The following is a 13786-nucleotide window of genomic DNA, read 5'->3' on the forward strand; positions in this document are numbered from 1 at the left end:
GGGGTGGAGTGTTCAACTCGTGAGCAAAAGCACCTGCACTGAGATAAGCAGATGCTGACACAGCTGTAATTTCATGAGAAGTTTGAACAGGGAGAGATGGACCAGATGAGGACTTTTGCTCCAAATGGGAAAGGAGAAATTCCTAGAGATGCTCCTAGAGATAGTCCTAAAGATGAAGATGAAGAAGACCCTTTGCTCCCAGGGAAGGAGAAGGGCCTCTGTTCTTAGAGATGAAATGCTCCCAGAGATGGGTGAAGAGAACTTTTGTTTCTGAACAGCTCAATCATAAAATTGTACCCCAAAAACCTTCAAGAGTGGACCCTCGAAAGCAGTTGTGGGAAAAGCTGCAAGTCGGGGGAAGGGACTCACATGCGAGCAGAGAGACTCCTCTTCCTAAATGGACTGAACAAGGTTATTATGGAAGTGGTAAACAGACTGAACATCTTAAGGGTTGTCTTTTTACATTGTCAGTGGGAGAAGGGAGGAAGGTGGGGGGAGGAGAAGAGTTCTGAAGGTGTGGTATTTTTTTTTCTTCTTTTAGGTCTGTTAATATTATATTCTTTCAAGTTTGGTGGCTGCTTTGCGTTTCTCCTAATTCTTATCTCACAGAAGATAAACAGTAATGAGTATCTTGGACCAAACCACTACAAAGGGTCAGCCTCTACCATGAAACACATGTTTTACTGAGTCTCACCCCCTATGCTGAGGGTATATTGCCCATGGTGAGCTTCATGGTGGTAGGCAAGACCAGCCTTTACCCGCAGGAGCTTGAAAGAAGAGCTCCATAGCCCAGTATGTTGTTTTTAATCCGGTATTCATTTGAAATCAGTATTCCCACATCCCCTTTAGGGCATTGCATCAGGAACACAGATGTGCTGAGACTGTGGCTACCGGCACTGAAGCGCCCAGCCAGCCCAGGGCTGTTCACACACCTAAAATATTTTCCTGACTACAAAGTTTCTGTCAAGCTGTCACTCATAAAGAACAAAGGGGCAGGAATTCTAGTTGGTGAATATTGCTGAGGTCCCATTTAGCCAGCAGTGTGATGCTGATTTGCATCTGCAGACCACTCAGTCTAGTACTCCCTGCCCTACCCGGCAATTTGATGAATTAAGCCTGATTGCAGAACACCCCCCGTGTGACCCAAAGGAGTGATATTTGACAAGCTTGCCTGAAATCTCATTAAGTAGTCTCTTCATTCATGGGTATTAAGTGTTCTTTGAGAATTCTCCACTATGCACTCCAATATCACAAGTGGAATTTAGGACAGGTCAGACAAAAACTTTATTAACTAGGGTAATAGTGAATGTTCATACAGCCTTTCTCCCTCTGCTCTCCCCTTTTCTGCCAAGCGGTTGTGGAGATCCAGCCAGGAAAAAAGGGACTTGAGGAAAACAATAATTTCAGTGTTAATAAAGCCAGATATCCAGCCTCTGGAAGGACGGACCCCTCAAATGCCTTCCTAACAGCAAGAGTCCTAAGCAGGAATTGAACAGTAAATAATGACCAGTAAATAAGGTGATGATAGGGAGCAAGGGCTCCCAGGGGCCCAGGGGTGGCACACCCGTGTTATCTTTGCTCAGGAGTGGGGAGGTGGAAGCTACCAGACACTGTTGGCTTTCAGTTGAAAGGAATGTTCTTGTAGTTAAGAATATATCTCGTTCAGATCTCTCAAATGTAAATGTTAGTAATTTACCATGACAAATGAATTTCAAAGTTCTGGTCTTGTTATTTTCAGTGTAAATTAACAAAACCTGGTTTGGGCTGAAATACCAGGGTGTTGGGTTTTTTCTTGTAATATATATAGCAGTATAAGGATGATGTTGGCAATAGTTACTCTGTTACTATTTTATTGATTCAGGTGATTTGTATTTATTCTACTTGACCATCACAGAATGTTTTGAGTTGGAAGGGACCTTTAAGCTCACGCAGTTCCAGTCCCTCTGCCATCAGCTGGGACACCTTCCACGAGACCAGGCTGCTCCAAGCCCCGTCCAACCTGGCCTTGGACATCCAGGGGTGGGGCATCCCCAGCTTCTCAGGACAGCCTGCTCCAGTGTCTCACCACCCTCACACAGAAGAATTTCTTCCCAGTATCTAATGTAACCCTGCTCTCTGTCAGTGTGAAGCCGTTACCCTTTGTCCTGTCACCATCTGCCTATTTAAATGTCTGCCCATATCCGACGTCTGAAGTTTCTAGTTCAGCAGACCAGAACTGGTGGCACAGACTTTCTCAGGGTCAGAAACTTTCTTTTATTATGACTTTTCCCAAAGGAAAAAAAAAAGCTGTTTCTAATTTTAAACTGTGCATTTGCAGGTAGGCTTTACAGTTTTGCACCCAAAAGCCTTGCTTTGAGCCTGTAAATCATCCAGTATGACAGGGATGTGCGAAAATACTGCAATATTCAGGAGCAGAGGGGGTGGGGTTTTCTTCTCTGGAAGGTGGCTCTCACGGGCAGGATGTGGAACCTCAAGGGTTACGGCGGGCATCGCTGCTGCTGCTGCTGCTGCGCTAATACAGCCTAAGCCGATATTAGCCAAGCTTAACTTCTTTCAGCCGTTTGCAGATGGGAGGGGGAGGGACGCCCTGGAGTCAGCAGTTCTGTACGGGGACTGGGAAGGCAGAGCCCCAGCTATGAGCTGACCGGGCACCGGGGGCACCGGAGGGACTGGGGTGACCGGCGGATGGTGAGTCCAGGCAGGGGTTTCATTATTATTATTGCAGTGCATGTGAGGAGCCCGGTGGAAATCCGAGCAGGATCCAGGAGCTGCGCCCGGGCAAGGCTCGGGTGGGTCTGGGAGGACCTGGGAGGCTCCAGGCGGGACACCCATCCCGGGGGGGCTCCGGGCGGGTCCCGGGGGTCCGCAAGCTCCACTGCAGCCGGGCTCCGGGATGCCGAGCAAAGCAAAGTCGCAAAAAGCAGGGCTGCGGGAGAGCTGCTGTGCAGAGGGACCCCGGTGCTGCTGGGGGTGGGTGGGCTCGTTCTGCAGGGGGCGATGCGAGAGAGCTCGTGGCGGCCGTGGGACAGGGGTCACTGGCACGTGGCTTTGGTAGTTTCCTGTTGCTGCGGGTGTTTCCAACAGCCTTAATAGGGGGAAAAGCTCCTGCCTAGCTCTGGCTGGAGTTCCCAGCACTGGAGACAGCAGCTCCTTAGGTCCCGCGTGGGCTGCAGGGCTCCAGAGTGCGGAGTGGCAGCCTTGGTAGCTGGGGACCACCCCAGGCACCCCTGGGATCAGTGGTGAGGGCAGCTCTATCAGCAGACAGCCACGTGTGGGGGCAAAGTCACTGTGATGCAGAGATGAAGCCTGGCGTCTGGGTTCTTCCCTGGAGGGCTCTGCCCCTTTGAGTTCATTGCCCCAAACTCTTGACCCTACATATTGGGTCTTGTTTCCCACAGCAGGAGCTCTGTGGAGCCCAGCATGCTCGTTTAGTTGTGGTTGACCTTGAATCCTGTGTTGAGTTCTGGGCCCCTCACTCCAAGAAAGACATTGAGGTGCTGGAGTGAGTCTAGAGAAGGGCAATGGAGCTGAGGAAGGGTCTGGAGCACAAGACTGATGAGGAGGAGCTGAGGAAGCTGGGGGAGCTCAGCCCGAAGAAAAGGAGGCTCAGAAGGAACCTTACCGCTCCGCAAAGGAGGTTGAAGCTAGGTGGGGAGGTTGGTCTCCTCCCAAGTAGAGGAACAAGATGAAGTGACCTCAAGATGGGCCAGGGGAAGTTTAGGTTGGATATTAAGAACAATTTCTTCACCAGAAGAATTTTTCAGCTCTGGAAGAGGCTGCCCATGACAATGGTGGAGTTGCTATCTGTGAAGGGATTTAACAAACGTGGAGATATGGCACTTTGGGACATGGTTTAGTGGCAAGCCTGGCAGTGCTGGGGGAATGGTTAGACTCAATAATCTTAGAAAGCTTTTCCAACCTAAATGACTCTGTGACAGCCTGCTGGTTTCTAGGCTTTCTGTGTCTCAACTTTCAGCCATCCAGACTTCAGTGTAGTCTCTTTGCAATGTATGTCTCTGCCTGAGGGATGTCCCGGTGCTGGTGACAAAGCTTGCTTTTGCCAAAGCTATGCAGTAGTGGTAGGTTGCAAGCATTCAGTGTACTGTGTGATGTTGTTCCTAATTCCGTGCTGTGCATTCACACCTTCCTCAAGCATGAAACCATGAGCATGCTCCATCCACATGGGAAGAGCCTGCTGCTGTGTTGGGTGTGAGAGCTCATGGGGGTGCACCCTGGTGTCAGGGACAGAACATGAAAACCTTATCTGTAGCCATGAAATCCCCTGTCTGGACAATAGTGTGGTTTCTTGCTTGCTGTGTTGTGATGTTACGTGCATGTTGCTGGTGCATCCCATCCTTTGGCATGCTGGGGACAGAAAGGGTTGGGGATGTGAAGAAAATGGGAAGATAATGCTTTCAGTAGTTTCAGAGACCCTCCTGGAAGGTGCGGGGTCCCTGCCTGCTCCTGGAGGTGTACTGTGTGGTGGATCAGGCATGGTCCCAGGTACAGCTGCAGAGGTGGCTGTGTGCATTGTGGGGCCTCCTTGGAAAACTTTCTGCACCCGGGCAGTGAGAGTGTCCCTAATGCCATGGCCCTTTCTGCAGTAATCACTCTGGTTTTACTGATCTCATGCAAGAGAGAAACGTCAAGTTGTGTTCCTTTAAAAGCATGGTGATACTCTCGTGCACAGATGAGATTATTTTGAGAAGCTCTGGCTGTTTGCAGGCAGTGTGTTTCAGTTCTGACCGGAGGCTACTGGCGCAGGGCGCAGGCAGGCAGAGGGCATGGCAGGAGCCAGCAGGTCTGTGCAGTGGGCAAGGCTGCTGCATCATGCTGCTCCTGCCCCAACTGCTGTCCCTGCTCCTGTCCCCCACTTGCAGTGGGAGGGGGGAGTTGCTTTCCTTTGGGTTTTTGGCACATGGCCTGCCTCTTTATTTTCTTGCCCCTTACTGCAAGGTTGACAAATAAGCTTTGAACAGCTTTCAAAGCTGCCTTCAGTTTCTGGTTTGTTTTGGGATAAAACCTGGAGCAGATTCAGGCAGTAACATTCTGTGTGCACAGGGTCTGGATAAAACTCTCTCCACATGTACTTTACTTTTGGGATCCCCTCACTCCTTCCCATCTGTGCAGACAGGGTCCTTCAGAAAAGCACTACAACTACAGGGCCAGGTTGGATGGAGCTGTGAGCAATCTGACCTAGTGAGGGGCATCTCTGCCCCTTGTATGTGGGATGGTTGGATGATCTTCCATGTCCCTTCCAACCCATGCCATTTGTGATTCCATGGACTTGCAAGGCACTTTCTTGGTAATTAACCTGGTCTAATTATGGTCAGCTTACTCTAAGAGAGGGATACAACTGCATTTGTTATAGTTAGTGACACTACTGTTACTTTTTTGTGAGCTCCCATTTTCGATGTCATTTTCTCGTCTCAGTTTCCAGTGTGACAGTTGTAACACTGTCCTCATGGGCACGTGTTTGACACAGAGCTGGCAGAGCCTTTAATTCCTCTCCTTTTTCGTATGGTTTTTGCTTTAAATGCAGTAAGTATTGGAGCTCTTCAAGCTGTAAGATTGGCATAAAGAAAAATGCTCCTTCTAATAGTAAAGGTAGTGTTTAGCTATGATATGGCCCAAGCTGTGAGGTCTCTCTCTACATCTGCAGCAGAAGATGAAAATCTGTGGTGTGATAATGCACAGGCAGCATCCTGAGACAGCAACAGGCCAGATTTCCAGGATCTTCGTGGCTGGAGGCAATGCCAGCTGCAGTCTGGCCTACTTAGCCCTGCTGTGAACACTTGCTACATAACTGTTGATATTGCAGAAGGCAACACAAAATTGAAGTTTGACCAAGTGTTTTGGTCCAGTCTGAGCTGTCAGAGAGACAATGCTAGCACCTGGCTTGGAAGTGGTATTAAAAACATTCCTGTTCTCCCCTATCCTCTACAGGACTAAGTCCGGGTATGCCACTGTGTCATGTCTTAAGCATTATGGAAGTTTTTCTCTTACAAGGTTGTTTAGTTTTCTGTGTCACTTTGGATGAAGCATTCCCATGCTTGCCTGAATGCAATTGGCTGGCAGGATCCTCAGAGTGTTATTCAGAAACCACTTTATTCTGGTACTGCTGCCAAAAGAAATGGCAGCAGTGAACCCAAAAAGGTTTGCAGCTGGATCAGTACCCCTGGACTGGTGCACAAATACCTGTGCTGGTGCCTGGGGAAGGCAGGGTAGGTGTGGGAGTGATGGAAGGGGCAGATGGTCAGGAGGACTCCTTGCCCTGGCAGGCCTGGAATACAGTGGGGCATCCCAGCCTGTGTGGGCTCCACCGAGTTGTGCTCTAACTGTGGGTCAGGGAGTCGTGCAGGGAGGACATTACCCTACCCTGGGACCAGGATGCCATCTGATCATGCCAGGTGGGGATTTGCTTGTAAACTAACCACTTTTTCTGATACTATAGCAGGACAGTTAGTTCTGTGCCAACAGCCATGTGCCCCAGTGTGGGCATAAGGCGAGGGGACCCTCATGCCCCTGTCCAGCAGTGTTGTCGGTTGGGGTCATCCATCCCACTCTGCCAGAAGCCAGCAGGAATTAGATCTGTGCAGTTTGTGCATGCAGCAGGAGAGCAACCAGGGCCAGGACTGTCCCTTCAACCATCCCTGTATCACTGTGACCAGTCTCACACAGTAACCCTCCAGATGCAGCCAAGGGCAGGGTGTGAATGGTCATGGAGAGCTGGGAACTGGCAGCGCAGGGATTTGCCTACATGTGTGTCCTTGTCTGGCAGTGACCTGATGTGGGGACAGCAAAACCAGCCCTCAACAGCCAGGGCAATGCATGCTTGTGGACCAGCTTCTTCCCTGCCTAGCATTTCACCCAAAATCTCCTTGCCTCCACCCAGCCATGGGCTAGGGGCTTTGTAGAGTGAGATGGCCACAGAGGGCCTGGCTATGGCATGTTCATGTGGAGAAAATGAGCCGGACAGTGAGCTGAGGAGGGGAGTACACCCCACGTGGGTGCATTGAAGGGTAAGTCCCCATGTGGTCCCTGCACCTCTGCACTGCCCAGCACTGACACTGCTGCAGAGCCTTCAGGTGACTGGGGTTCTTAGCTGGACCAGGGCCTCTACAGACAGTACTAAGGTTTATTTAAATCCAATATTTAAAGGTGAACGTAAAAACTTTCCCTGGGAACAAGCCATCAAGCTCTTTGCAAAGCACCTTCACATCTCTGCTCTGCCAAGCCAGCTGTCAGGGGTTCAGCTAGCTCCCTTCTCCCTCTCCATTCAGTGCTTCTCTTTGTACTCTGCCCCAGATAACTATTTTTAAGCCATTCTTTAAGCTGTTTGTTTGCTGCCTGACACAGAGTATTCAGGAATTATATATTATATGGGACAATCAACCATCAATGTCACTAAAAAGTAAAAAAAGCCCAAACCCAACCCAACAAATGTCATTCTTCACAGGAACTGAAGCTTACAACTGCTCATGGGTACTTCTGGGAAGGGTGCAGCTTTGCAGGTGTTCTGTGAGCAGTGTCCAGAACGGAGCCTCAGCCGTGGCAAAAGCAGCCCCGCGATGCAGTGTCAGGATCCAGTTACGTGTGACAATGCCAGCAGCACATGGCACTTCAACATGAGCCCCAGCAAACATGTGCAGGGTTCACTGCCACCTGTAAGCTTTGCTGTAAGGCTGAGGGGCAAATTCTCTCCTGCTTTAATCACCTCAATTCGATGTTCCTGTGGACTATGCTGCCTGTGAGCCAGGCAAGCAGACAGGGAGGGATCAGGCTCTGGTTTCCCCAGATGGAACTTTGCAGCCCCTGTGCTGATTTTGGCACAGTTATGTGAGCAGGCTCCAGAGAGCTGAAGACAAAAAGTCAGAAAACCCCACAAATTTGGGGGTTTGATTTTCCTTCTGGCTGGGTTCTGTTTTAGCTTGGAGGAATGGCCTGAGCCCACTTGGTGTGAGCACACAGAAGCTACACTGGCATAAGGGGAACAAGATGAATATGATGAGGGGGATAGTGTACAAAAATATCCTGGGTAGGTTTTCCCATCTGAACTCCATCCTCTGCAACCACAGGCTGTGTGGTTTTTAGCCTGGTCAATGACACCTCGTGACTCTGGCTCATGCTGGTGCTGGGTAACATTTTAAGAATGTTAGCAGTTGGAGGAGCTTTTTTGTTACTGTGCCTTAGGCAACTGATAGACTTCAGAGACAGCAGAGCTATTGAGCTTTTCCCTTTTGGGAGGAAACTTAAAATGCTTGCATAGGCTTCCTTATGCTTTGTTATCCAGAGAAGTGGCAGATTTGGACCAGATTCCCAGTCATGGCTTTTCCGTATGTGTGAGTCATGGTGGCTTCCAAGGGCTGCTGCACCGCTCTGCTCACGGGTGCAAAAGGTATTTTTAGGTTGGTCCACATGTTTGAGCTGTGCTGAGTGGGTGAGAAGGTGTGGGATGGTGGATGAAGCTTTCCACGAGGATTTGGTATCAGTGGATGAAGAGGGACCTGATGCAGAGGGATGAGGATGAGTTGATGTTCTGTGCATGGCTCTGAGCAAGGGGCATTTCCAGACAGCTGGGGACTGGATTTTGCTCTCTGAAAGATCTCAAATGTCTAAAGTAAGATCTCCACACAGCACTGAATTATTTATTGAATAATTTTTCTTGGGAAGGGACTGATATGCTGTAGATATTTTAGATACTTTAAATACTTCTATTTACATGTGATTACTGGGCTCTTTCAGGACATTGAGCTCCTTGTTAGCATTTTTCCCTTTTTAGTGGATGCTTGCAAAGATCTTGTGTTTTGCAAATGCATTTCCCAACTGGGCAGAGCAGGAGGGAGCAGAGGCCAGTGCTGCTCCTCTGGTTGCTTGGAGATTCCCAGCCTTTGTCTCTGCCTTTGGGATTGGGATTGTCAGGAAGCTGGATGGGAGCTGGAGGGTCAGCAAAGCCCCTGAGCCCAGTGCTGTGATCTGCCACTAGCTCCGTCCCCAGGAACCATGGGGAATTGTGGTGCCATGGTCACACCCAGGCTGTTAATGCACCAACTATTTAGTCAGAGTTTTTTAAGGAGTGAGATGACTACAGTAATGCTAGGGGCACATGGTTATTATGCAATTAGTGCTGTTAACCATCAGTCACTCAGAGTAAGGGGAAATTCTACTTTTTATTTATATTTTATATATATGCACATGCACACACAAGCATTTACATCCACGCATGCAGATATATAATTGTATGTGTGTATATACCATATATAAATGGGACCCAGTACTTTAGCAGCCTTTTCTCTGAGACATTTTTTTCTGTCCTGAGTGACACTCCCTGTCTCTCCTAAAAAAATAATACACCACTTGGCCAAGTTTATACCACAGCCCCAACCACATGCTGATGCTGAACTGGTCTCTTTCATCCATCCCTGTGCTCTCCCCACTCACTCACTCACTCACTCACCAGAGGTCACAGCCAAGCAAGGCTGGCCTCCTTGCCATGAAGTTTATTTGCCTTATTTTTCTCCTGCAGATCCAAGGCTTGACCTGGATGCAAAGCCTTTCTCCATTGAGGATAACTGCCTTGCTGAGTGGGTGGGAGGGCACTGAGAGAGGGTGAATGGGGAGGCAGTTGGCATTGCTGCAGCCCCATGTCTGCTCCCACACCCCAGACCCTGAGTTCAGGGTGCACTGAGCCCCCAGCTGGCTCTGCTGGCACAAAAGCAATTTGAGCTAAAGAGGCTTATGTACCACTGAAACCCTGTTCTTTAATAGTCTTGTTGGCAAAAGGCCAGTTTCACAGATTGAATGGGTCTGATTCTCAAAGGAAAGGGAGAAGGATATTCTTCGTTAGTAAAAATAAAAATATAAAAGTTACAAACTGCTTTTATAACATTTCTTGATCATGGGGTGCTTCTCCAGTGCCTGCTCCCTGGAGAAGTGCTACAGCCTCTCAGGCACTGTGTGCCTTTCCTCCCTTGTTTGCTATCTGTCGCCTCTCACCCTCTCTTATGTTGCCTGAGCACTGGCATAATAATCCAAAAAAAGCAATTTTATCTCTAAACCAGTTCCTTTTTTCCCTCCTCTTTTTTTTCCCCTTCCCAATTACAACTCATTGAGTTGTAGTGTAACCATAGTCAATGAGGCCAAATGCCTTGGCTTTGAGTCCTTGATTATTATTTGACCCTGCAAAGAATTGTGTGATCTAAGTAAAACACAGTAATTGTGGTCGTGCACGGGGGAGGCAATTATTTTGCTCAGTGGGTAAAATTAAGCACCTGTAAGAGTTCCGTTTGGTCTGGTTTTGGTAGTTAGGGGGCATTTTTTAAATGGAAAACACAGTTTTTATGAAAATGCACTGTCCCTAAAATCAAAGCAGCAATACATTATGTGGAGGCTGTGGGAGTTGGCTTAGGGTGATGTGTCTGAAGGTGAGAGACATTAAATGAGGAAAAGGGCTATAGTGAGATAGGTCACTTCAGAGGAGCAAAAGCAGGTATGGTTTCAGAAAGTTTTAAGTAGTATTAGCCTTGGCTTGATCAATAATCCTAGTAATTGCTGAATCCCAGGTGTGGCTGATTACCCCTTGCAGAGTACAGAGGGTCCCTGTACATGCATCCAAGTATGTGTGGTGGGTCAGGGCTGTGGGGTCACCCCTGCCCAGGCTGCTCTGGAGGGATGCAGGACAAGCAGTGAAATGTTTTGGGTCACTGTTGTGGTGATGTGTTTATACCACAATTGCAGGTGTGGGACAGAAGCTGTTAGGAGTCCTGCAAAACTATGTGAGCTGAGTATTGCTTGTCTCCTGCTTCATTTTGGGGCTGCTTACTGGATTTCCACACAGTGAAGCTTTCATAGTTTCAGATACTTCTGGTGTTCCTATTTTCCCCTTTATGTTTATCACACCCTTTCCTCTTCCCCAGGCAGTTTACAAGCTTGAAGACTGCCTGGCTTCCTGTCTCACAGCAGGGAATTGTTCTGTAAGGTTTTCAGTATCTCTCTGTAATGCCAACAAATACATAATGACATTTTCTCTCTGTAATTAACACTAGCTTCACCCTGCGTAAAGCATGGCATTACCATTTCCCTAAACACTATAGTGTAGAACCATTAAAACAGAGAATAAATTGACCTGATCTAAAACTTGTTGAAAATAGAAAGGTGGCCAAGTGCCATGAGTTTTCCAAATTTTCCCGTGTAAGTACAACGAGTGAGAAAAAAATCTGCAGGTTTGGATGAAACTGGATATTGCATTTGTGGCTGAGGCACAACACAGTCTGTGGTGGGAGACCTCATTAGATCACTTGTTCCCGTAAAATCTAGAGAAATGTGAACCCAGCCTGCTGCAGAGTGGTCAGTGTCCCCCTTCCTCACCTGAGCCCAACCCCAACCCACAGTGGCCTCAGGATTAGAACTGAAGGCTCATCCAGCTTCTCATCCTCTGTGTCCACACAGAGAAACTTGTGGAGTCGCAGAGCAGAGACTGACTTGGAATCAGCTCTCTGGTTTTAATTACAGCAGTGATTAGGAATTCACAGCCTGTGTCAGCTGTCTCAGCTGTCACAGCTCCTGGTGTCCCAGGAGCTCCCTGGCCAAGCTGGAGAAGGTCAGAAGTACCTGAGCTGCATTTAATGGCAGAGGCTCCTCCCAGGGTTGATGTCCCACTGCATGCCTACACGGAGTTTGGAGAAAAAGGAAAAATAATAATGTTTATACTCCGCAAGCAATACACAACATCCCCAAATCCCTCTGACTGCATGGCTGTGGCAGCCTCTGTGCATGTTTGCATAAAGATGTTAATTATTGCAACAGCTTTCATTTAAATAAACAAATGGTTTCCAGTGATGCAATCTGACTAACAGCTTTATGTGTCCCTGCGAATGCTGACATTCCCTTTCCCCATGGTAAATGGAGACTCTCTTGTACTGTTATAGTCATAATTTGAGTGCCATTTGTGATTTGAATCCCTATCGCAAAGTCCCCTGAACCCTCTGCACAGAGCACAAGGCATGTTTTTCTTCTGCACAGGAAGGTGAAGGAGAGTGCTCCAAGTTTTGCTGGATACTTCTTTGTGCAAATCTTCTGTCACTGACCACATTTCAGGAAAACAACTATAAATCTCAGGATCTGAGCTCTGCAGAACTGAACATGAGAAAAGAGTTCAAAAAGCTTGTAGTGTTTCACTGGAGTGAAATCCCTGTACATCTGCCTCTCTGGATTGATATATTTCAGATCCTGTAAATTCTGTTTCCTCAGTGAAATGAGTGAGCAGCCAGTGCCGTGCCCAAGGACACAGATCCGTGGTGATTGCCAGCTGACAGAATATTCCAGCTTGCTCTGAGAGAAGCGGAGGGTGTGCGGGCTCTGAGCCATTACATGTCACTGGCTCTGCTTCATAGTTCCCCACTGCAAACAGTTAAGTCTCTCAGACGTATTGAACAGCTGCTTATTTGGTTTTGGTTTTGTGCTATGAAGTCTAATGTAAATAGCCTTTTTTGGGGCTTGAACAAAGGGTAATGGGACACTTTGCCCATTTTCCAGGATAAAATGAATCACCTGCTTCTTCCCCATCCCACTGTGAATGCAGGGGGGCAGGAGGATACGGATGTCCCAATAGGAGTTGTTCTTCCCAAGCAGGCACTGATGGAATGGTAGGAAGAATGTGATTGTGTGGCTGCACAGGACCAGTAAAATTTTGATTGCATTAGGCATACACCAGTAGTCTGAGGCTGTTAGCACACTGGCTTATGTCACTGAACTCCGTTGACTGGAGTTACAGAATCACTTCCAGCAGAAAAAAATGAAAACTAAATCACACAAGAGAGCCGTTTGTTACCAAAATAATTAATTAAGCCCTGTTGCAGGGGTGATTGCTGTGAGCACAGGCTGGTGGCTGACCTGGAGCCCAGTGTCACTGCTGGCTGCCCAGAGGCTGCAGGAGTCCTGCTCAGCCCAGACCCCAGCTGGGAAGTTCGCCTGTGCCAGGCACCCCCAGCTCTCATCCATGGCTGTGCTCTCTTTGCACCTCTCCAGCACTTCTTCCTTCCTCAAAACCACTTTTTTCTGTCCTTCCCTGCATATTTGTTTCTCTTTTCTTTGCCATGGGAATATTTTAGAAATCCAGTGATGCGAAGTGCTGTTTGGAATAAATGTCAGTGTTTCCATGTGCCACATACATGGGTGCCATGCTCTGCTTGCTGGCACCCAGGGCCGCTTGCTTGTGGGGAACATGCACTGCAGCAGTGTGCAACAGAAGTGGGGCCAAGAAGTAGCAGAAATGGGCCACAAAGGTAACAGAAATGTGGAGAAAGGGTGTGGAGAGCATCCTGCTGCTGATCCTGGGCCCAAGGTGACAGCAGCAGCTGGTTGCTGTGCACTCTGGGGTGCAACGCTGCCTTCCTGATGGGTAACCCAGCCCAACTGTGCTGGGTTTAAATTGCTATTATTTATTTTCCTGAGCACATGAGAAATGTACTCCCAGCGCATGTGACCATGAGGTGCTCACCTGCTTGTCTTGACTCGTCAGAGGAGGCTGTGATCCAGGCACTCCTGACCCCTCTTTCTGTAGGTATAGGGAGGGGGTGAGGCAGTTCTCCCTGATCATCCCAAACACACCTGGGCCCCTATCCTGGCCACCATCCCAGGGCAGGTTGGCTGCTCCAAGCAGATCAAGTATGGACTCATCATGAATCCCTTTGGGATGCAAAACCCAGGATTAACTGTTGCAAAAGGCAAGTTTTGTGAACTCTGCAGTGCCAAAATTGAATGTGAACAGAAATTGCAGCCCTGACTC

The 13786-nt window shown here is 48.4% G+C and overlaps 1 protein-coding gene across 8 annotated transcripts in view; it reads left to right on the top strand.

Annotated features, from left to right (window-relative positions):
* ACSL6 (acyl-CoA synthetase long-chain family member 6) overlaps window positions 1-13786 on the top strand; it is a 104108-nt gene that overhangs the window by 55705 nt on the left and 34617 nt on the right. Inside the window, exon 1 of one of the 8 annotated variants that reach the window (XM_017746883.1) lies at window positions 2551-2688. The exons of 6 other annotated variants lie outside the window; for them this stretch is intronic. Coding sequence is in view for 1 of the 2 variants with exons in the window: in XM_017746886.1 (XP_017602375.1) it covers window positions 2686-2688 (3 nt within the window). In the remaining variant the exon portion in view is untranslated. Of the gene's footprint in view, window positions 1-2550; window positions 2689-13786 lie in introns of those variants that run through there. One more of the 8 variants, XM_017746886.1, reaches the window with a different exon arrangement.

The sequence above is a fragment of the Corvus brachyrhynchos genome, unplaced genomic scaffold (assembly GCF_000691975.1).
Source record: "Corvus brachyrhynchos isolate BGI_N302 unplaced genomic scaffold, ASM69197v1 scaffold381, whole genome shotgun sequence".
NCBI lineage: Eukaryota > Metazoa > Chordata > Aves > Passeriformes > Corvidae > Corvus > Corvus brachyrhynchos.